The 22,818-nt window shown below is 38.5% G+C and overlaps 1 protein-coding gene across 2 annotated transcripts in view; it reads right to left on the bottom strand.

The window, feature by feature from the left end:
• Positions 1-22,818, bottom strand: part of TCF4 (transcription factor 4) — a 353,017-nt gene that overhangs the window by 173,994 nt on the left and 156,205 nt on the right. For both annotated transcript variants that reach the window (XM_044921066.1, XM_044921065.1), the window contains one exon: positions 5,357-5,421. In XM_044921066.1, the coding sequence (XP_044777001.1) occupies positions 5,357-5,421 (65 nt within the window). The remainder of the gene's footprint in view (positions 1-5,356; positions 5,422-22,818) is intronic.

The raw sequence follows: 22,818 nt of genomic DNA, 5'->3' as shown, positions 1-22,818 counted from the left end.
AGGTTGGCCCACAGCAATGCCCCCAAAACAAACAAGCTGATGCCTGAAATGCTGCCTGGGGCAGAGTCACAATGCATATACGCAGCAAACTCAGGCCCTGTGAGGTCTGAAGTCGTCATGATTTTAAATACTCTGTCTCACTGTCCTCCCCGGCACACTCAGAAAGGATGGGGCTGGATTCTGACCTTTGGTTCCAATCACGTGCCCAGCAGAAACCCAGAACATAGAATTCCCTCGCCACTTCCTTTCCGAACGTTCAGGCCTCGAACAGTGAGACCACCACCAGGCTGGCAGTCAGCGCCCTGAAGGTGAGGGACGAGTGACGCTCCACTGGATGACCTCTGTGTCCTTCCAGGGCCTGCACAGCACAGTATAAGGGCAGACTTCCAAAGGACTTGCATTGAGAGAATATGATTTTCTCATTTTTGCAGGTATGAAAACTGTGCTAAATCTATGGTTCTCATACATTGCCATTTTCAGACTTTGCTCTCTCAGAATGATTCCTAAATGTGATGCAGGAGAAACAGGCATTACGGTATCACAATCCTCACCCTGCTAGGCACAGAGTACACATAGCAAGATACAGCCGATGAGGTCCCTCCCCTGTAGGAGTCTATAGAATCTTGGTGGAAACCAGCATTCAACAAACATAAGTAATGGCAAATTCAAGAGGCACTATGAAGGAGACCCGAAGTGCTAAGGTGGGACATAGACATAATATGTGGATGGAAGTAGGTCCTAGGAAGGATGCACTGGACCAAGACTGACCCAACGTCCACCGTGAACAAAGTGTAATGTCAAATTAAAAAAAAAAAAAAAAGAGAGATGTAGTTCTGCTTCCACAAGACCTAAGTAGCCATTTTCTTAAGAAGGGACAAAGGATTTCATGCCTTCTTTGCTTATATCCTCTCCATTTTGACTTTAGATAAGGAAAAGTTAAAGGAGCCCAAAGTTTTAGAATTAAGTCACTTGTAATTCTTTGTATATTAAAAATAAAAATAATTAAAAGAAAAAAATCAATTCTTCAATGTGTCATTCATTTTAGAACCAACTATAATGTTTTGAACCCAAAACAACAAGGTTTATGAGCAAATCCCATTTCATATAGAGAAGATCCATTTTCTATACAGTTTCAAAGTTTCTGGAATTTAACAAAAGTATCTGAGATTAAGCCTAATTCTTAAATCCCGTCAGTTTTAAGATCTCAACATCAAAAAACTTTATCAGCATAGTCCTATTTGATTACTTGCTGAGAGAGAGAAAGAATGTGGATGAGGTTAAAGCCTTGGACTTCACTAGAGAAAACAAGATATGGGCTGGGACATTCAGTTGCAGAATTCTGTGCAAAGACTTCAAGGCATCCTCCTGATTTTCAGTAAATCACTAAATATTCACTGCCTTCTCAATCAAGTACATAGGCAATATATTTCCATGTCTTGAATAATCAAATTAAGGCAAGAAGTCTAAAAGCTTTTTCAAGGTCAGTGGCAATACCAACTTTTGGACACATCTTTAAAATAGAGTATAGTCCTATAGACCATACTAGGAAATCATCAAACCTAGTTGCACAGAACAATCACCGGGGGAATTGTCAGAAAAGCAAAGGCCCAACTCGTAAGATTCTAATTTAATTGGTCTCAGATAGGGCCCAATCTTCCATATAGTACACACACACCCACGCGCCCCCCCCCCCAAGCCCCCGCACATACACCCCACACATCTTGCCCAGGAGATACTAATAATGAAACCACTGCTTTAGACCTGGGCTATATCCCAAAAAAAGAAAAGACAAACAATTCCTGATAATCAATCCTGAACTTCCATTTAAGGGGAAAACTTCTGCCTTAATAACAATCATTTGTGTTGACATCATCATCTCATTCAAAAACAGAAGATCTCGGCAAGATAAAAAAGTTTGCAATCGCCAAACATCCTCTTCAAAGCAGCAAAAGAGGCCAAAAGCAAATGACATTTTTTTCCTTTTGTCATCTGCAGTGATGCCCATTAGGTATTAGCTATTGGTTATCGTATTAAGGTTGGATCATCTTGCAAAAAACTTTATTTCCGCTCATTTTCATTTCTGTCAGACTTTCCATTATAAATTTTATTTTCTCTGCCAGTAAAAGTAGTATGAGGTTGCAATTTGGCAAGAACATTTTAAGCTTGGGTGTGATTTCCGTACCCCAATTTGATTTAAATTAGTTTTGCCATATTTAGTGAGAACTAAAAAAAAAGTCCACTTGGCTGCTTTGCTTTGTCTATTGGTTCTTTTTCTATACAATTTCAAAAGTCTGAAAAAGTTACCATGTTTATTTCTGATAATTTTACGTGGAAATGCATTAATGAATTCATATTGTCCCATTACTATTTATAATGAAAACAACTTAATAAAGAACCTGCCAGCTTTTGTTGTTTGGTTAAAATATCTGCTTTTTAAAAAGCCACGTGTCTATCACTATTAGTGTTAAATCCTCAAGAGAAACATAATGGATATATATAAATAATATATATATATGTATGTATGTATATATATACACACACACACACATATATATATTTAACCTGATGCATTTCTGAAATAACATACATTTCAGAATAATAATTTATTTCTCCAGGACAGCGTTTTGCTACCTGTTGCTTACCACCACTATTTCTCAAACAAAAGGCTATTGAGACTGGAATAAGCATCTTCACATGTAACAGTGCTCATCCCTCTAAGTCCACAGGATACATTGTTATAATACGACAGATAAAGCTGCTTTTGGAACTCCTCAGGGCAGATCGTCCAAAGGATTTCCACCCAGCATCTCTAGAATGTAGTAAACAGGAGAAACAAAAGCTTCCTCTCCAGGAGAGCACTCACCTTGCCACACAGTGGGGAATCATTTCAGCTGTGATCTGCTACTTAGACTTGAAGCCCAAGATACCCGCGACTTTGCCTCTCTTTTTGGTTTGCATGGCTGGTGTTGAGACAGGGATATCCCAAAAGCAATTCGGCACAAGAGAAACATTCACTGGAAGACACACTATGGTCTGCTCTATTCTCAAATTTCACTGAAAGCAGAAATTCATTATATGGGCACTTTTCCTCTCCAGCCCCTATTTTCTCAATCAGGGAATTTCCGAAATTTTGCTCTTTTATTTATCCTTACATGATCACCCTGTTTATGGATACTGCTGAGACCATGCTAAGCACAGAGACAGTCGGTTCTTGCAAGACTCACAACCATGAAGCAGAAATAAGAGAGAGAGAAATCTCCACACTCCACAGCTACATTATGAAGACTTTTTAAGAAAAGCATATGCAGTCATACTCCGATACACAACAGAATTTTCCTGGCCACGAATGTCTCAAAATGAGCCTCCCAAGGCCCAGAAATTCAGCCATCACACACCAGTCCATCCACCTCTACTCCACCCTCTGCCCCCTTCCACTTCTCACCTTGTGTTTGCCAAAAAAATAACTTCAGTTTCACCCGAGGGAAGTATTTCCCACAAACCGAGGGAGGGTCTGCGTCCCTGCACATGCACAGACAGACTCACACGGTCTGGATGATGCTTTAACAAGTTAAGGGGCCTCGCGCTTACTCAGCAGAGGAAATCTTTGTGTCTGTGAGGAATCACGCCAATTCCTATTAGTAAGAAAGGATACAGGGGCGAGGAAGCCTATTCTCTCATTGACCAGAAAAAGAGGCCCAGCGAAAACAGAGACCTCTGCCATGACCATCTGCAAAAAGGAAGGATGTTGTCAACTTTCTTCTCCCCAAAACTCTGACGACCTCTGCCTTGACCCTCAGAAACCAGATACACAGGAACCGGCTCTTCTGCAGGAATTGGGAGCTTTACACTAGAGATTCGGCACTAGGAGGCTTGTCGCCCAAGCTATCTGCCCCGAACATTTGCACTCACATTCCAAAGATGTTTCCGTTGTGCTGGAATGGCTGTAAATTTCTTTCCTGCAGAATTCTTTCCAAACAAACTGCTATGAACTGTACTGTGCAGCCTGTGTGTCAGGAGCTCTTAACCAAGCACTGGTTCACCTCATTGCAACCAAGCTTTCAGATGCCGAATAGGACTGAAGGGGTGGCTGGGCCAGAGGAGGCAATTTTAAAAATGCAAATATATCCGGGGCGGGGGGGGGGGGGGGGATAAAAAAAAAATAAACCTCCACCAGAATTCCACCTCTAGTGACATATGACTGATACATAAAGGTGACATCCTTCACAGGCTCTGTTTAATTGCTAAAACTGTCTGCTTACATTTTCCAGGATATATGAAACAGGTTGTTTCAAAATTTCAAAATCGATTTTTTTTCCCCCCATATCATTAAAGAAAATGGGAGGGTGAGCGGGTTCGAGAGCAAGCATTCCCTTTCCAGCATAAGAAGAATGTACATTCAGTTTGGGTGAGGAATGAAACAGTAGAAAGCTTTGAATCTGAGAGAGGATTATTAAATTCTATCAAGAGTTCTCCCAAGTAAGAAACCAATGCACTTACAAAAAAGAAAGTCCAAATCCTAAGCAAAATAAAAGATTTTTAAACATACGATTAATACCGAATCTGAAGTTAAAAAGAAAGCATTTATACAAACTCGGTTGTCCTAAAACAAAGCTTATACTTTTGGTGATGGATAGTATTTTTAGAACTTAGCTTTCTCTGGAGAGTGCAGAGTATGCAAATGCAGAGCACACAGAGACACAAACACACACATGCTATACCTTTGTATTACACTGGCATTTTATTATTTAATTAAAGTACTCTTATTTTTCTAGCTCACGCATGCTTCCCTTGAGACGGCTTTGCTGTTAGCCTGCTGGCCTTGACTTCCAGCCAAAAACAATTCAGAAACAAAAAGGGACAACAAATCATATTTTCACAGACATTTTTATCCCTCAATACAACCCTGTTTTCACACAACATCATCCAGCCCCTATGAAAACTATAATTTAGGGCAATAACCACCCGAACCCAGGGTCTGACACATGGCTGCACGAAGTATTTCTAGTGTAAGAAATTCTTAAGTTCTTAATTGCAAATAAACTCTTTTGATAGAACCACTTTAACCGACATTGCTAGTTGGCAAACAGTGCCACGGGTACCGACTGATGGATTAAAAAAGAAAAACAAACCAGTGAAGGCAGTTGTGATACGGTAGCCATCTCTGTGATACAGAGAACGAGGGGTTGATTACTTCCAAGCTCTGTGCTATTTCATTACTTTCTAAAAGAGAGAGGCATCGGCAGACTTTCAGTGCATCTTAGTGCCATACTCAAAAATGCATCACCTAATTTACAAAACAAACCAATTTACCAGGCTCATTCTTTTCAACCCTTCCCCATGCAAGATTCTCACTTACCTGGTGGCAACCCTGTAAGTTTGATTCTCTCCCATAAGATGAGTATGAGCCCCTTTCTGTTTTACCTGCCAAGAGAAACAACAAAAAAAGTGTAAATTATGCTTTTCCTTAAAAAAAAAAAAAATCTCCAGGTAACAGACATCTACTTCTCTTCCCCGATGTTTACATACGTAAAGTAGGCACTACTGTCAATGTATGCAAGCAAGAGAGGGAATAGCACTTCCTCACTCTGGCTATGATAAACTGGAAAAAAAATATCCTTCATTCCTATTCTTAGCCAAACTGCTCCACACTTCCAAAAACTGTCATTCCAATGGCCTCCACTTTCTCTAACAAACAAATTGTCAGCCCTTATTTTCACTTTCTTTCTCTCGCAAAATTTGAACAATTTCATTTTTATTTACACAGCAGGCAAATTATCTATGTAATGACCCTAGTCTAGTAATTCCCATTGATTATATTGACACTTAATGGTGAGGCCAAAGCTAATCAATCAAGGCTCTCCAGATGGTGAAAATAGCAAAGAAACTACTCAAAATTCTGACACACTCTCTCTCTCTTTTTTTAAACTCCCTTTCCCAGGGGTACACCCCATCATGATCAAGACGATGATAGAATTTACATTGGGGAAAGGGGGCTTTTGCAAAATCGTCCCCTCTGAACCCAAGTTCAGACTCTACCAATGGACCCAGTGGAACAAGGAATAATGGACTGTCCATGTCTCATGCCAATGCTAACAACTCAGTTTTTATCTGTAGATGGCTCTACAGAGATATATAGAGCCTCAGGTGCTATTTGGCCACATCTAAGGATAAAACCAAAGCTGCTCATTTGTTTTTGGTTTTTTTTTTAGAACTATGTTTAGCCATAATAATCTGTAAGGGAGACAATGAAGCCACATTACAAGAGATCTAAGCAGTAGAATTTAGTGACATGTGAAGAGTTGTTATAGAAAATTGATCCATACTAGGACATCAAAAAGGACTAGTGGTGTGACCAAGTACCCAGATGACAAACCCCACGCCACCCCACCCCGCCCAAGATGGAGCGGATACTTCTCTCTGCAAGACTAGAGCTGAGAGGGACGTAGCACTTTACCCAGGACTCTACTCTTCCTCTTTCCAATGGGAAGAGTCAAAACCCGTATTCTGAGAGAGGGAACTGAAATCCTTCTAAAGTGTATGACCCCCAAGTTTTCCTCCTTCCACTCCACTTAAAATAAATGTTAAAAGTAACGGCAGTCATTTTTTACCTTTTGGTTCAATGACAATGCTGTTAGAGTCTACCTTCCTGACACCACACAAAGAACGATCTTTAATAAATCTTCTATCTTGTCAAAAGTGTACCTGGTATTGAAGTCACTGTATACATAAAATGGAAGGTGATTTTCAAAGAAAGCCAAACTTGAATCTTAAAATTAACCCTCTCTCCCTCAGTATTAACTTTTCTACTGGCTTCAGTGAATCTTGGGTTTAAGAAAACACTCCCCCCTGCTCCCCCATTTCCGGTATAGTGTTCAGTGCAAAGTAGAAAATCAATGCCCATATCAGTTTCAATTCCAATGAAACCGGATACCATCTCATAGACTGTCAGTCTTGAAAGATCTAAGAGAGTAACTTTCATTGTATGAGGATTTTACATTAAAGCAAAGACACATTTACCCGTTTCAGAAGCATAAATGGTCATATACACATATTTACTCTTCTGTGTAAGTCCAATGTAGGCTCCTTATACCCTTTAACTTCCCTTTCTAAATATTACTAAGAGAGAAACTTGACCTTTATGAGCTATCAAAGGATGTACGTCCTTCCTCAAGTTCTTGCATCTAAAAAGCTTTAATACAACTACCACATAGTTCCCTTTGACATCATGTTCACTTTTTTAACTGCCAGAAAAGCAGTGGCGAGGTAGGGAGGCAGGCAGACAGACAGATAGAAAGATAGATGGATAAAGCAGAATTTACTCTGACTTCCTAGGAAATTGAACATCTAGTGTCCTGTTTGGGTAATTTCCAAAAATTGGATTGCAAAATACAGTAAGAAGGAAGAAGGTTATCTATTTTTTTCTCTAGAAGGAATTACTGAAGCTATCCCCTATAGAAGCTCACCACCTGGCATTATTTCCCAACCCGACACCAGCACATAGACCTGGAAAGATGCATTTTCCTACCAGGATTTGTCTCAATTCATATATATAAGTTGGGGCTATTCCTCCCATTATTTTAAAGCTAGAAGGTCAGTGCAAATAATAAGGGAGAGAGAAAAAGAGAGAGAGAATATGAATGAAAATAAATGGGAGAGAAAGGAGAGAAATCAAGAGAGAAGGAGTGGAATGAAAAGAGCAAAGGGGTAGGAAGGAAGGGAGAGAAGAGAATATGAATTCACGCCACACAGAGTCCCCAAAGTACCCTTGGCTACATAGACCCGGCATTCTTTACTATCATATCAGATACAGACTGCTTAATCTTAATTTTGCTTGTTAAAAAATATTTATCCAGATACAAAAATAAACCCACTGCAAATTACAAGTTGTCAGGGTTAAAAATCTACTCCTGTTTGTGTGGGGGAGGAAAAGAGACCAGCATAGACATGAATCATTCTCAGTAATTTGAGTGTTTCCATGACATCAATGGGCACCCATCCAGGACTCTGTCGAAGTCTGCGAGGTACCGAAGAGGCAACGCAGCCAGCAGGAGGCTGGGAGGTGCACTTTTTTTTAGGTTTTTTTTTTTTTTTTAGGATTATGCTCCTTGTAAAGATTTCATCTGTAGCATCCACTTTTACCATCAAATAGATCGCTCCAGAGATCCCGAGCGAACACATTTCATTCTGATAGTGTAAGCCTTTAACTTTATTACATCTTTTTGTTTCCAAATTCAACTATAAATCTGCCCTCAGAGCCCAAACCCCTGTTTGGGAGCAAAATAATCAGGGACTGTGGATAAACCCAAACACCTTCTCAAACATATGAGACCCATTCCCATCGTTTGCTAATGGCAAACCACAGCCATTTTACAATGACATCTCAGTTTCTAAAACACACACACACATACACACACACACGTGTATCTTTTGTGTAAACTGCCCATTAAAAATTAGCTATGGTTTTGATGTCGATTTTCTGCTTAAAATTCCCTGCAACATTTGTTTCAGATAATAAAATGTTCAAGAGCACTGATAACATGTTTGGGGAGGATTCTTAAGTGACTATCTGTGCTCCTGAACACAAAAGCCCCTCAATATCTGCGTTTACTCTATGTCAGGCGTGGATTTTTGTCACTTAGACCAACTGGCTGGCGCGGACAGCTTCGTTCCTCCTTTCTCCATTCTTCGACACCCACCTCCCCCCATCCCCACAACCGCAACGGAGCTTTGAAAGAGCGAAAAACCCCATTTTCCCAATATTTAAAAGAGATAGCAGTGATGAACAAACCCGGCGTGTTCACTGCGGAATTTTCGAGACGACCCTCCAGTACTAGAATGCGACAGCCGCTGCGGATATTTTTTGGCACAAAGACAATGGTGGCAGTGCCAAGCCCCATGGCTAAAACTACTCAAAAGAGGCATAAGGGTAGCATTAATCGCTCAAGTCTTTTACTGCATGGAGTACTGTTGTCCATATTTTAGAAACTAAAAGTACCCGTTAGTAACATTTGTTGTATGCCCATAAAGCGGTGTGTGGGGGGATTCTGAAATACATACCAGAAACCAATCTTGTCAGGCATTTGATTCATTTTTATACCTAAAAGGACCAAATGTTAAATTTTGCTGCTGGTGATGATTTGCCTTGCATGAAGTGAATGATATGACCTAATGGAGCACATTGAAGGCTGAATGAAAGCTATAGAGACGATTTCATATAAACTAAGTCGACATATTGGCTAAACAACTTTCTTCTGCAAAAATGATGTATACAAGGAACATGTAATACTATGTCACAATTTTTTAAATTAAGCAAGAAAAACGCTGTAAATGAGCAGACACAACTTCCGTCAATCAATCCTTCTGGAGACAAAGGAGATCAACACGCAGCCCCTTCTCCAGAACAAGTCAGCATCTACAGTAAGCAAACAACCCAGAAAGTCAACACGTGTTTTGACCAAATCGAGCCCATCAGCTGCTAAAAACCTATGTTTAAATTTGACTATTAAAAATGGCCACAACTGATAATCAATAAAGGATTCCCTTCCCTCTTGTGTTGCCCTTGAAAAACTAATCTAAGCAGAAAATATAAGCTGCTTCCAATTTTTTTTTTAGATTCTTGTTGATCTAGTCAGTAATCCTTTATCTTGCTGCCCCGGAAAGGAGAAGTGCGGGGGAATGTTTTTTGTTTGGGGGCAGTGTTGTTAAGAAATGTCTATATAATTCCAAATTTAGTACTTTTATATTCTTGTATCATTTACTATTTGACTTCTAATTTTTTCTTTCAGTATATCCATGTTATCCTATTGTAAGAGAATGCCCAGGGAAGCGGATGAGAATGAAAATATTACTTGAAGAGAAAAATGATCTCATAAACCCATTCATTCACAGGGATACATCCAAGAAGTATCAGCTCTGGTCGATGACTACACCTGTACAGTTCTAATGCACATGGAAACAGACAAGAACAACTTACTGATACTATGATTTCTGCAGATAAGCTGTGACATAGAAGACCGTGCTGGTGGTTGACCAGCAGGGTGATAACAAGGTCATGTTTGGGTTTCTAGCCTTTCATTCTTAAAAGGTCACTTTTAAAATTATATATAAATGGTAAGTATCTCACCCACCCCTGAAAAAGAGGCACCTGTACCAAGGGAACATATCATCCCATGAAAAGCCTTAATGAAAACTTATCTGATGCTTCAGGATAAACCAGGCAAGGCTGCTTCCCTGTTAATCCTCATTCTGGAGACTGAAGAATGAGCCTTTTGTTCCCTGGCATCAGACTAGGAACTCATAACCATGTTCAGATCAGAATAAATCTCTGTCCCTGTCCCTAACCCCAACCCATCCCTGGTTACCCTATTAATGAGTATTGTGATTATGATGATGATAGTGATGATGATTCTGCATACTATTTTATTAAAGACTATTTTATTAAATAATGACTGAACTATTTGGTGGTTCTGAAAATACACATGAGGTTATTATTTATAGTCCTTTCGTCTTTCCCATGCTCACTTTTCCCTCCTTTGCCCAAATAAGAATAGCTGAGTCCTGGCCATGTATTGTTGCCCATTATGCAAAGGGCTTGTGTAGACTGATTTATTCAATCTGCACAACAACCCTGGGAGGCAGGTAATATAAACACCCATTTTGTAGATGAGGAAACTGAGATACAAAAAATTGCCCAAGACTACACAGGCAGTGTGTGACCTAACCAGGATTCAAACCCTGGCACTTTGATTCCAAAGGCTGTGATCTTAGCACTACTCTGTGCTGCTGGTATTTAAATGCTGGAAAAAAAAAAAATCTATAAATAAGCAAGAAGCCCAATACTGAAGACTCAAATCCCAGAGCTCAAAACACTCATGAATTTGATATGAAATTAATGAAAGTGTCTTATAGGTGGTGATAATTTACATTTACATGGTGTTTTATCCCTAAAAGGTCTCTTGGTACTTTAGAGCTATGCAAATGATGTACACCAAAACCCATGACGTCGTACAGTAAGCTGCAGCCATCTCCACGTTAACTTGAAGCAACTAATCAACAAGAACATGGCAGTGGGCTGCATCTCTACACATTCCCTGTGTGAAGAGTGTGACTTCGTATTAAGATGCACAGAGAAGAGTGGAAGAAAAAATATCATTATAATATGGGACAAAGCAGCATCGCTCACAAGGGTCTGAAATAATAACCCCACAACAGGCTCCCCAAAACAAAAGGAAGGCTAATTTAAAGGGCCTAGGGAATGTTACACTCTATCTATATCCCTCCCTCAGAAGAAATGTACATTATATCTTAACATATTAAAGCCCCTGACAAGTCCTGCAGTGAAGACATTTAATTTAGCTTAATACTATCTTTCCTAAACTTATGTGAATACACATACCTACCCCATATCTTTTTGTCTCTTAATATAAGTCATGAGGAACTTCGGGAGCTACTATTATCTAAAAACAAAAACCAAAAACCGAAAAACCCTACCGCTAAGAATGTATTAGGTTAATATATGTTTGTAATTTCCTGTGAAACAAATAATGTAAGCTTGTTTCAAATAATGTAATCATGTTTTATTTTAATTAAATTGATCTAAAGTTATTGCTCATCATTGATGATGTTTCTTTGTAGATACGCCTTTGTTATTCTGACTAGCTGGTCAACTTTGCCCCACATCCTTGTTTGGTGGTGAGAGCCTACCTCTGCAAGAAATCAGAAGTTGACCTTATTCTTCTGATTTCTACAATTCAAAGAGCATTGGTTCTCTCCTACAGAATCTTGCTGTACCAGGACAACTCGGTCTTCAATCCACAGGCATTCAGAAATCCAAATTTAATAAATTTTATGCTGAAAGAATTACAACTCAATTCCAGCAGATAAACTAGTCATTCCACAGCCTAGAAAATTCTCTTCCTCCCCTTCTTCCTAAATTGAGACCAGAAAGAAAAGCGCATAGTTTGTAGCAAAGGATAATGGGAAATAGGGAGCTAGCCATCTCCCCAGAAAAGACTAGCATCAGTCTTCTGTCTCACTGATGTGCTTAAGCCATAAAAATAGAATACTCAGTGATGATCTATAGCTCTGATCCTGGAAAAGTATGAGTTTGGGCTGCATTTCGTCACTGATTCACCTCATCTCGTCTAGACACCGTGCTGCCTTCAAAACAGTGGGTGGACTAAGCTTCCAGAGATGCCGACTATCCTGAGGCACCACCACCAGAACTCTTCCCTTCGGGGGGCTGTCTACGGTGCAGAATCTATACTGAATTTTCCTTAAAGCATTCACATTTGTAAAGCACTGTATGGTATGCAAAGGAATTTAACTCACATATTTAAGACAACACACCCTACGAACTCCTTAAGTGGGCATTTTCAGCTCTATTTTTATAAATGAGGTCATTAAAATGAAGAAAGAACAACTGACTTATAGGAGTAGAAGAAGTTATACAGGTATCAAGAGACGAAGCTAGAATATAAACTTCCAATTCCAGTACCAAAGCCCCTTTAGACTCTTTTTGGAGTGTTCAAAATGTAATGTCCGTATCTAGTCTGGTAACAAAGATTATTCCACCTGTCTTCTTCCCAGTGTGCACCACAACCCCTCCCCCCTCACATCATTTTAACTCAGTTTGTAAGGCATAAAGGAATGGATAAAAAAGGTCAAAAATGATAGGCATTTTGAGTGACCATCCTCTGGTACACCAAAAAGTACTTTCTAAATGCAAAATAAAAAAGTACGCCTTAGATTATGCCACATGCCCTAGACAACAGCCAAAATATTCCCCTCACTCGGTGTCATGCTCAGGAGAAGGGCACACATTATCAAATTAAAGCACATGAATTTTATGCTTTATTTTCCAAATGCAGGAAAATCTTTCATTGAAAATAACGCTAATTCCACAGAGTGTGCAATTAATCAACATAATCACGGGGATAACTTAGCTGTTTGGGGAGGTGTGTCAAATAACTCTTTAAGGCCACTAAAGTGCCACTTCAGTCACCAGAATAATGATTTTCTGAATCAGCAATTTGTACAAGGGTCCCCTGGAGACCTGAAGGACTAAGGGCAACCCCGAAATCACTCGACTTACTTCTAATGAGTAACTTACCACTGGCTTTATATGAATAAGATCTTAATAGTTCTGCCGACCCTGTTTCACATTGTTATCACAGTTTGTGCGTGATGACTGGCTATAATCAAACCACAGCAATTAAGGACTTGTGTGCCCTCTGAAGAAACAACAGAAGCATTTGAAAGCTTATTTTTTATTTGAAGAAACATAATAGTTTTTATATAAAAACAAAGAAAGGTCAATCTTGCAATATACACTAAAGGCATCAAAGCAAGCGGAGAGAAATATTTTCGCTAGATTTGTAGGAGGAAAGGAAGACACAGGATGGGTGTGGAGAAAAGCAATCCCTCAAATTCTGTTCTGTGGCTAAGAAACCTTGATGGTCATGAGACCAGTTAGGGAAATGCTTCTTACAACAGATTCCTGGCTTCTTTACCCCAGGGTATTTGCATTCAGTGGAGTAGGATCTGGCATTCTAATGTTGTTGTTGTTTTTTTTAATAAAATTCTACTGGTTAGTTCAACAAGCCAGGGATAACAGTAACCAATTTAAGTGACAGGCATAGCCTCTAAGGTTACATCAGATGGAACTCCAATAAACCTGGTGGCCTGGTGGATAGCAACAACAACAACAAAATAGATTACTACCCAATCCAACCCATTTAAATGGATTTTTAAAAACAAATAATTGTTGATCTCCAAGGCCCCTTCTGAGTTCTATTTCAGAAACCTTTTTCTGTCAGCATACTTGGCCTTTAAATTTGTTCATCTCCACTAATGAAGACTGATTGTTTCAAAGAAATTAGTCTCCCATTACCACGTATTTTCATTCCCCTAATAAATGACAGAATTCCCAGACATGAGAGTTCCAGAGGTAAAAGGCCGCTCCTCTTCTATCAGACCCACTGGCCACTGCTCTGCAAGTATCCCTTTCCCCATTCTATCCCAAGACAGAAATCGCCTAATATACTCCACGGTCAACCTCTAGTGAACATAGTTTTTAAAAGGGCCCTTCGGCCCATGTATTTACCCTTCCATGCTCTACTGAAGACAGTCCATACAAAGGGAGAAAATGTGGTCCTTTGATTCCCCTGGAGGAGATCCATGACATTTCTGGTCAGAGGCAGTAGAAAGATCATATGAATAAAGACTCTGCTGCCTGGCTAATTTTTAATTTACCAGCAAAATTTAAGAAAATCTAGAGCTACGTTTCACCATAAAAATCACTTTTAACAATAAATTATTTGCTGCCCATTGAGCTGATGTTCTAACAGAGCCTTACTAGTATTATATGTAAAAAATAATACTGACCAGACTCTGAGTAGGCCACAGTGGGACAGCAAACAGAGGAAACGTTTTAGTATTATGTTTGTTATAGGATCCATAAAGGAAAATTACATATTTTAGCATCATGGCATGTAGGCAATGGCCTCAGTTTTCAAGCTAAGTTTACAACTAACAAAAATATAACAAGTATCATCTCTCAAAGAAACCACAAGTACATTTGATATGATACTCAAGACTGAACAAAAGTAAGACGGATGGGAATCTCATGAAGATTTATATATAGTTTAGACATGTGTATAATATATACAAGCATTATACTTATATATATACAAATATACATAAGTAACATTTAAAAATTTTTTAAGTGCTTTTCATTTAAGTAATCCCTACACCCAACGTGGGGCTCAAACTCTCGACCCTAAGATCAAAAGTTGCACGCTCTTCCTACTGAGCCAGCCAGATGCCCCCATTTTAAACCCCAGACAGAAGATAATGCAAGTGTCATTCATTTATATATGTAAGACAACCGATATATTAGATGACCATTTCTTCAGCCTTAGCACTGAATTACAATTGGTCTCTACTCCCTAAACATCCATCACTGAGAAGCTGGGGGTGGGGGGCGGCGGGAATAGCCCAAAATTCAAAATACATTTCAAAACATCCATAGAGCAGACAAAGAATGAGAAGACTGCTAATTCTTGAACCTGATCAACTTTAAGAGATCAGGCCCACCACAACCAAAGTGGAAGGCAAACAGGACCAAACTCCTCAGAGTCCAACTCCCCTGTGACACGAGTCACAGCTAAAGGAAGATGATGGTTCACAGATAAAATTACATGAGCCACTGAGTCCCACACTATGATGTTTAAGGAAAGCCTCCCAGTGACTGAATACAGGGGCATGACTACAACAAGAGAGGAAGGCGGGGGGCACAGGAAGGAAGAGGAGAGGCCGTGGAAAGGATGGTCAAGGAGAAGAAGGGAGGAAGGACAAGGGGAGTAGTCAGAATACTGACCTCATATGAGCAAAATAGGCAAGAAAATAAAGTACATTACAAGGAATAGATGTTTACAGACAGCAATTTTCAGTTCGGAAACTTGCAAAAATGATCATCTGAATAGTTGTAAAAGAGGTCCAAAAAACACGAACTACGGAAATAAATATTTGTTGGTGCCTCTGTGTACCCCGTGTTGGCTGCTGGTACATCAACAGTGGACACTGTTCTCAAGAGGTAAGGATTTAGACAGTTGAAATGCAAGGGAGCAAACGCAACAATGTACATCAGTAAGAGGTGAATGGGTGTACTGAAAAGCACAGAGGAGGAGAATGCCTAATAGAACCTCATCATGGTAATAGATGGCAACAGCAGAGATGTGTATTTGAGATTCCATGCAAGGTGCCATTATAACTCAGTTAGGGGCAACTTGATATTTGTTAGAAAGCAGTTCATAGTTACTTGACATATTAAATAAATCAGAGATACTTGTATCATTTATTCAAAATGAAATTTAAGGTAACTTTCCAACTTCCTAAAATTGGAAAGACAGGAAACTGGAAAAAGATGACATTTTCCCCCTTCCTTAACTCTAAACTCTTTGATCAGTCCATATTTTAGGGAGCTGGCTGGGATATTTTGAAGTCATTTGCTTACAAATCAGAGAAATTTACAATACAAGACAAAAGGGACCATCGGTGATTTGCTCCTTTAACATCTCACACTCTACAAACAATAACCAAAAGAAGCAAAACCAAACAAAAAGAGGTTCCACTTAAACTACCATTCTCAATGTCTGCCCGGGAGGATAGCTTCATTTGGTCTGCAAGGAAGCCAAAAATGCCTTTATAAAACATTGCGATGTTAATAGATAGTCATTTTCCTCCACAAGACAAGTGACAACTCTTGATGCTATGAGAGAGTTTTCTCCTAGGGATTATCTGCCACATCCATTACCTACAAAGAGTCATATGGCAAAATTTCAATGATTTTTCTTTTTGAAGTCCATTCCCAACTTAGTCCCAATAAGAATTCTTCTTAAGTGTAATCAGACTAGGAGAAACTATGAAAGCAATGAAAATACAATCAATGGTAAGATGAAATCAACCACTTAAAAATTCAAGACTGGTATATACTCTACATGTTATTTGAACTATCAGGAGTCTATTTAGCAAAATCAATCAAACAAACGCCCAAAATTTATTTTCAACAGAAACAAATTAGCTGTCATTCTCAGTATTAACCTACAACTTTATAATCACTACAAATATATGATTATTTTTAAAAAAATGCAAAAACAAAACACACCAAAAAAACCCAACCCTGTAAAGTGAAAGAAATGAAGAACCCCTCACACCAGTCGATTCCAATCTGAGCAGCCAGCAGAGGGCGCACATGCCCCGACAAGAGCTGGCTGTGGCCAGGCACCACCCAAACTCACTTAGCACTAAGCCTGACCAAAATTTGAATACAGGGAGTGGGGAAGAAGGGGGGAGAAAGAATCATCCCATCAGTGGCATTAATGAAACAAGTGTGCTCACTTTAGGATCAGTGGGAAATATACACAAGTACACTTTATTATTAAATGCTGACTTTAGCAGATTTCTTAGCTGCTTCATGGGAAGTTGTCCGTTAAAAAGATACAATTCTTTGTATGGAAGTGTTGTTATATCAGTTTTCAAGGTCACTGTAGTTTTTTATAGTTCTATATTAAGAATTATCTATAATACATGAATTTGTGGAATAACATATATATTAAATTTCTAACACACAAACACCTGTTTTGGTGAGTATATTAAATTAACTTTTGTAAATAGAGTCTCTTTTAGTGTATTTCCATGTGTCATATACAAATATACTAATGAATTTTTGTAACCTTGGAGCAATCAAAAATATGTATCATTTTATGGTTAAATGAGATACATAAGTTACTTATTTTTCCACTTGTTTGTGCTTGATTGATTATTTGGGTCTCTGTATTATAGTATTTGGGGTTACAGGGGCGCCTGGGTGGCTCAGTCAGTTAAGCATCTGCCTTTAGCTCAGGTCATGATCCCAGGGTCCTGGGATCGAGTCCCGCATGGGGCTCCCTGCTCAGCGGGGAGCCTGCTTCTCCCCCTCCCTCTGCTGCTCCCCCTGCTTGTGCTTTCTCTCTCTCTCAAATGAATAAATAAAATCTTTTTAAAAATGTATAATATTTGGGGTTACAGCAGATTTTACTAGAGGAATACCTGACAGCTATGTATGAACATGTACGTATAGAAAGGGCACTGTTTTTTCTTTTAAGGAAGTTTTCCTATAAATGCAAAAGCCACAAACTCCTCCTAGAGTTTTGTAAGCTTGTGATTTCAGAAACAATATCACGGCTTGAAAAAAAAAAAATGAATTACCTCATGAAAGCACCAAATTAAAATCGACATCAAATACTATATTTTTTACATTTATATATAAAAATTAAATAATCCATAGAATGTTCAATGTCTAATTTTGAATAGATTGAAATAAATGGAAGGTGTGCATTTAAGTTTCAAGATGGAAAGCTTGGTAGGATAATTAACAGCCACTTGTCCATCCACCTAAATGATCATTTCAACCTCACATCTCCTCACCAAACAAACAATGAAGCCATGTAACATCTCCATAGGGTGATTTTTTTTTTTTCTTAAGCATTCTCGGTAGATTTGAGAGTTGAACTTAATTTACAGCATCTACAAACCAGGTGGTTTAGGTTACATGTAGGTCATGATAAATAACACTCATCTTTCGGCTGATGTGCCTACACCATTTCTGCATAAGTTAAAATGACGATGTTTTATTATTCCTAAGCACTCGATTCTGAAATGTTTGCACAATCTGTTAAGTCCAGGCAAATTTAAACGATTTTGACATGCAGCCTGCTAAGGCCAGTGACAGGGATAATGCCTCTTTACATGGGTAAAATTTTGTGACATATAGGTCACTCTCTTAAGGGGAATCAACTGTGTGTCTCTTCTTTGCATTTCCACCACAATCCTTCATCCTGCAGCCTGGAGCTGAGAGTGAGATGCAAGAAAGGAGCCGAGTGCTCAAAGCAAAAATCTGCTTCCAGGACAATCCATTATATCTGACAAGTTAAATGTTCCATGGTAGGCCATATGGCACGAGAGCAGGCCCGACGATGGGAGAGGGGAACTCGGCAAATGCATCACAATTAAGGAGTTTGGCTACAGACTTTACTTTGAATTACTTTTTTTTTATTAAATTTTAAATGCTGCCCCCCCCAATTTTTAACTGAATCCCTTTTATGAGACAATTTCTAAAGAAGTTCCACAATATCTTTTCCATCTTGTGACTGTGGGTACTGAAATCTAAAGGCTAAGGTACACATGGCTCTTTTTATCAAATGGGAGTTTCAAAGGGGACGACCTGTAGCCTCATTTAAAAAAATTTTAAGACAAATAATACGTAGGCTCTATCTGTTCACCAGACTAGAATATGCAAATGAAATTGGTCATTAGATTGGGACATTTGAGTGAAACTGATAGGACATTAATGTAATTCGGTTTCCATTCTTAAGTCTAAAAAATCTTAAAAGCCATATAGACATAACTGGCATGTCCCTGTTTCTTCCATGGTTTACTTAATAGTTATCAGATTAACAAATTCACCGAAGACTTCCTCAGTTGAATTTAGCTCTTAGCAGGCCACCAGAAAGGAACTCTGCATTGCTAATACCATGCCTCAGAGACAAGTCTTATAAGCTCTCTAAGACATTCCTTAAAACCAGGTGGTCCATGGTAATAAATACTGGTTGTTAGAAACAACGTCATGTAAATAATATCTGGACTATGAGCAAGGTGTGCATGTATTACATTAAAGGAGAGGAACATGACATGACCAAAATAGTATCATTACACCGCGTATACCACCATTCATTATGTCACTCTTTTAAAGTAAAGAAAACAAATGTTCTTATTTCTCCTGAAGAATTCTCAAGAAGAGAACTGGACATACACTAAAAACTGAACACGCTCTCCAGAGAAGTGTCCAAATGCAGCTGGTCTAGTGTCTAATAGTAAGCTTACACCCTCAGTTCCTGGGGATAACACATTCTTAAGGAAATTTTTATATAATTTGATATTTATATATGTATATAGGCATACATATATACAAATTAGAATGGGTAGGTTCTTCTAAACAATAACAATTATCGTTCAAGTACTCACACTGGTTTGCAAACATGAAATTCATGACGATTGAGAGAAACACGTATGCATCTTTCCGAAAGAGAAGACGCTAAGACTAATTTCCCTAAACTATTTTCACTCTCCATTTCTCCAGAGGGTCACTATTTCCCTCCAATGTACCCACTTCTGCCTTAATTAAGAATAACATTATTTCAAAGAGCATATCCAGATACTTTATAAAAATGGGTCATTTTTCTTCACGTGTAAAATTAGTAACACATTTTCTGGTGGTCCCAAAGTTAGTATTTGTTAATAATCTAATATAATCTCATATTTGCAGCTCTCTTGTTTTTGAACATGAGACAGTTGGCTGAGTTATGAAGATGGCATGTGGATTATGAACTGGTCATTTGCATTAAAATCAATTGTTATAGCTCTTTGTTTTTATCAAGTGCTTTGACATAAGCTTCATCATAATCCTGCTAGGTAGGTATCATAACTATTATCATTAATACTTTCATTCAATATGTAAGAAAAAAGGAGATTCAGAGAGGTTAATGTATTTGCCTTAGGGCACACAGCTATGCAACGGAGCCAAATCTGACCAAGCCTACTTCTGATGTCAGCATTTTATCACCATGCCATACCATATACTTCATGAAGTACGAGTATTAAAAAGATTTAAGCAAGTGTTACTTGGGAATGCAAGTATATATTATATATTTTTATTTCATATTGAGGAAAAGTAGCCAAATATTCTGGTATTACAATAATGCCCCATTTGAAAAAGGCATCAGGATCCTATGCCTGGGTTTTCTAGGAGGAATGATCACCTACTCAACACACAATTACATATGAACACACTCACACACATACACACACTTGCAAGATGTAGCCATGTACGCCTCAGCACCAACAGAGTGCATTGGGCCGTGTGTACTGTAGATCCTATTTCTGTGTATCCAGACCCACATTTTTATTACTAATTAAAATGTCCAGATGGTAAAATAATACCTGATCTGAGGGGCTTTTAAGTACAGTAATTGTCAACGCTCAACTCCTATATTGTTAACAAATTGGAAAAATTGGCCTGCACTGAGTTTTATATGTACTGTTTCCAAACCAAAAGTGAAATGCAGTTAAAACTTTAATAATTTGAACACAAAAATGCCCACAGGATACTCTTTACCAAGAAAAAAAAAAAGGAGAAAGATCTGCCATTCAAATCATTACTATTGAGAGAAAGTCTGTGAACTCCAACAGAACCGAACGTCATATCATAGCTATACAGTTGTGTTTTATGGGGGAAAAATACATAATAGGGGAAAAAATGAGGTTAGAGCTAGCTGTTCAATAGCCATTCAATTCTATCATTTCATGAGGCCCTTCTCTGCACCTTTTGTATTATGGGTTCACTAAATAAAAACCAATTAATTTTTAAATGTATTTGTGTCTCTTTTTCTTCTTGTTTTTTGGTTTGTTTGGGGTTTTTTTTGCATTTTTATGCCACATATAGGTACAGACCTTAATCATAACACCAGAACATTTATTATCTCATCTGCTGTTTAAAAATACAAATTCTGGGATGACCCCTGAAATTCAGGCTAGATCTTCCTTCATGAATAATATACTTGGGTAAATGACAAATGCTTTTAAAATGTTTTAGCAAGTTACTTCCTAATCCTAAGTGGATTCTTCTTTTTTTCTCAAGCAAACATTTTTGCAAATATTTAGGCTGCTTTGATACGCAAATGTTCTTCCAAACATTTCCCCCAGCCAGCCACTGAAATCTCTCCACAGACCCCAACCAATGGGAAAGTTTGCAAGGGAAATATGAGAAACAACTGGATAAGAACACTGCCAGGAACCCTGGCTTCACTGGCCCCAAACTAATGTTGATTTTGTTGCAATACCTGAAAGGAGACCTTGGGATATTTTAGTGAAACTACTTTAAAATTCTCAGTCATGGGGCTGTAACTCCCATTGACTAAAGCAAGAGTTTCTGGGGAGGGTAAAACTGATCACCGACAGGTTTCTTATTTCAGAGTTCAATAACTCCAGTAAATGTGGTTTGCTGCTGGACAGTGAAAATCTCATCACTTAAAAAAGAAAATACCCACAGGAATTAACATGTGCAAAACAGGAAACAGAAAAAAAAAAAAAAAGCAACAAATAATAGCGCAGCCAGGGTCTCAAATCTTAACAGGTATAATAAGAGTACTTTTAAAAATGTTCTCCCAAAGGAATAAGCCAGAGGGAGAAGAGGTCCCTAAAGCCATCTTTACTATAAAAATAACTCAAGAAATAATTCATGCAAATGAAGGATTTCTAGAAATAAAAACGAGAGGGTAGCATTCCAAAATAACTTGTAAATACAGTATCAATACAATTATTGTGAGTAAAAACAAACTCCAAGACTCCCTTTCCCTTTTACACTCTGCTTCAAAAACATCCCCAAAACCTGTTTTGGGAAATAATGGGATTCTTCAATAAAAGGTCAACAAATCATTTCAAACCACGTCTCCAGTTTATTCAGTCACATAAGCCACCAGAGGCTAGCCACACAGAAAACAAAACCAAATTTCAGGATTCTGGTAGCTAACACCACGCTAGGCGTTCCTTAGGAAGGTGTAGTAAGTTGGTGTACTTTGTGCATTTGGTGGGAGGAGAAAAGTTAACAGTGAGTTTACCAAAGCCAGTGGAACGTTGAGCTTTTAAAATTACAATGATCTGCTTCTCAGCCACGAACCTGCTAATCGACACTTGTTCCTTCACTTCTGCCATCATTTCCTCATTTACACATATTAGAAGTGGTCAAAGATTTCATCAGATGTGGTTTTGACAAGAGCAGCAAAGTGCCTAAAGCCACAGATTTTTAATTGAGCCCAAAATACAGATTTTGAGGAAAAAAGAACCAATCACAGCAGGAAGCGCTTTAAAAGGGGGGAAAAGAAGAAACATTATCTTGAATAGTTAACTCTGCACTTAGTTGCACTGTGTGAAAAGAAAAGGGCTCCATAAAATGTCAGAATTAACCGATCGTTTCAGATTGCTTACAGGTGAAATTCTACCATCTGGATGGGCAGTTTGCCCGCATAAAATAGAAGTAAACTATAAGAAAAAAAAAAGTAAAACCTTCTTCTGCCTGCTCTTTTAACACAATAGATTTTAAGGGAAAGAGGGGAGAGCCACCATAATCTCCAGACCTTGACACACCATGTACACACACACATACACACACACACATTCATGTACAAACTGAAAAAACGAAAGTTGGAATAAAGCAAGAGACTA

Source organism: Neomonachus schauinslandi, chromosome 14 (genome assembly GCF_002201575.2).
Source record: "Neomonachus schauinslandi chromosome 14, ASM220157v2, whole genome shotgun sequence".
Classification (NCBI taxonomy): Eukaryota; Metazoa; Chordata; class Mammalia; order Carnivora; family Phocidae; genus Neomonachus; species Neomonachus schauinslandi.
The sequence above is the reverse complement of the archived record's forward strand: the minus strand, read 5'-3'. Positions and strand labels throughout refer to the sequence as shown.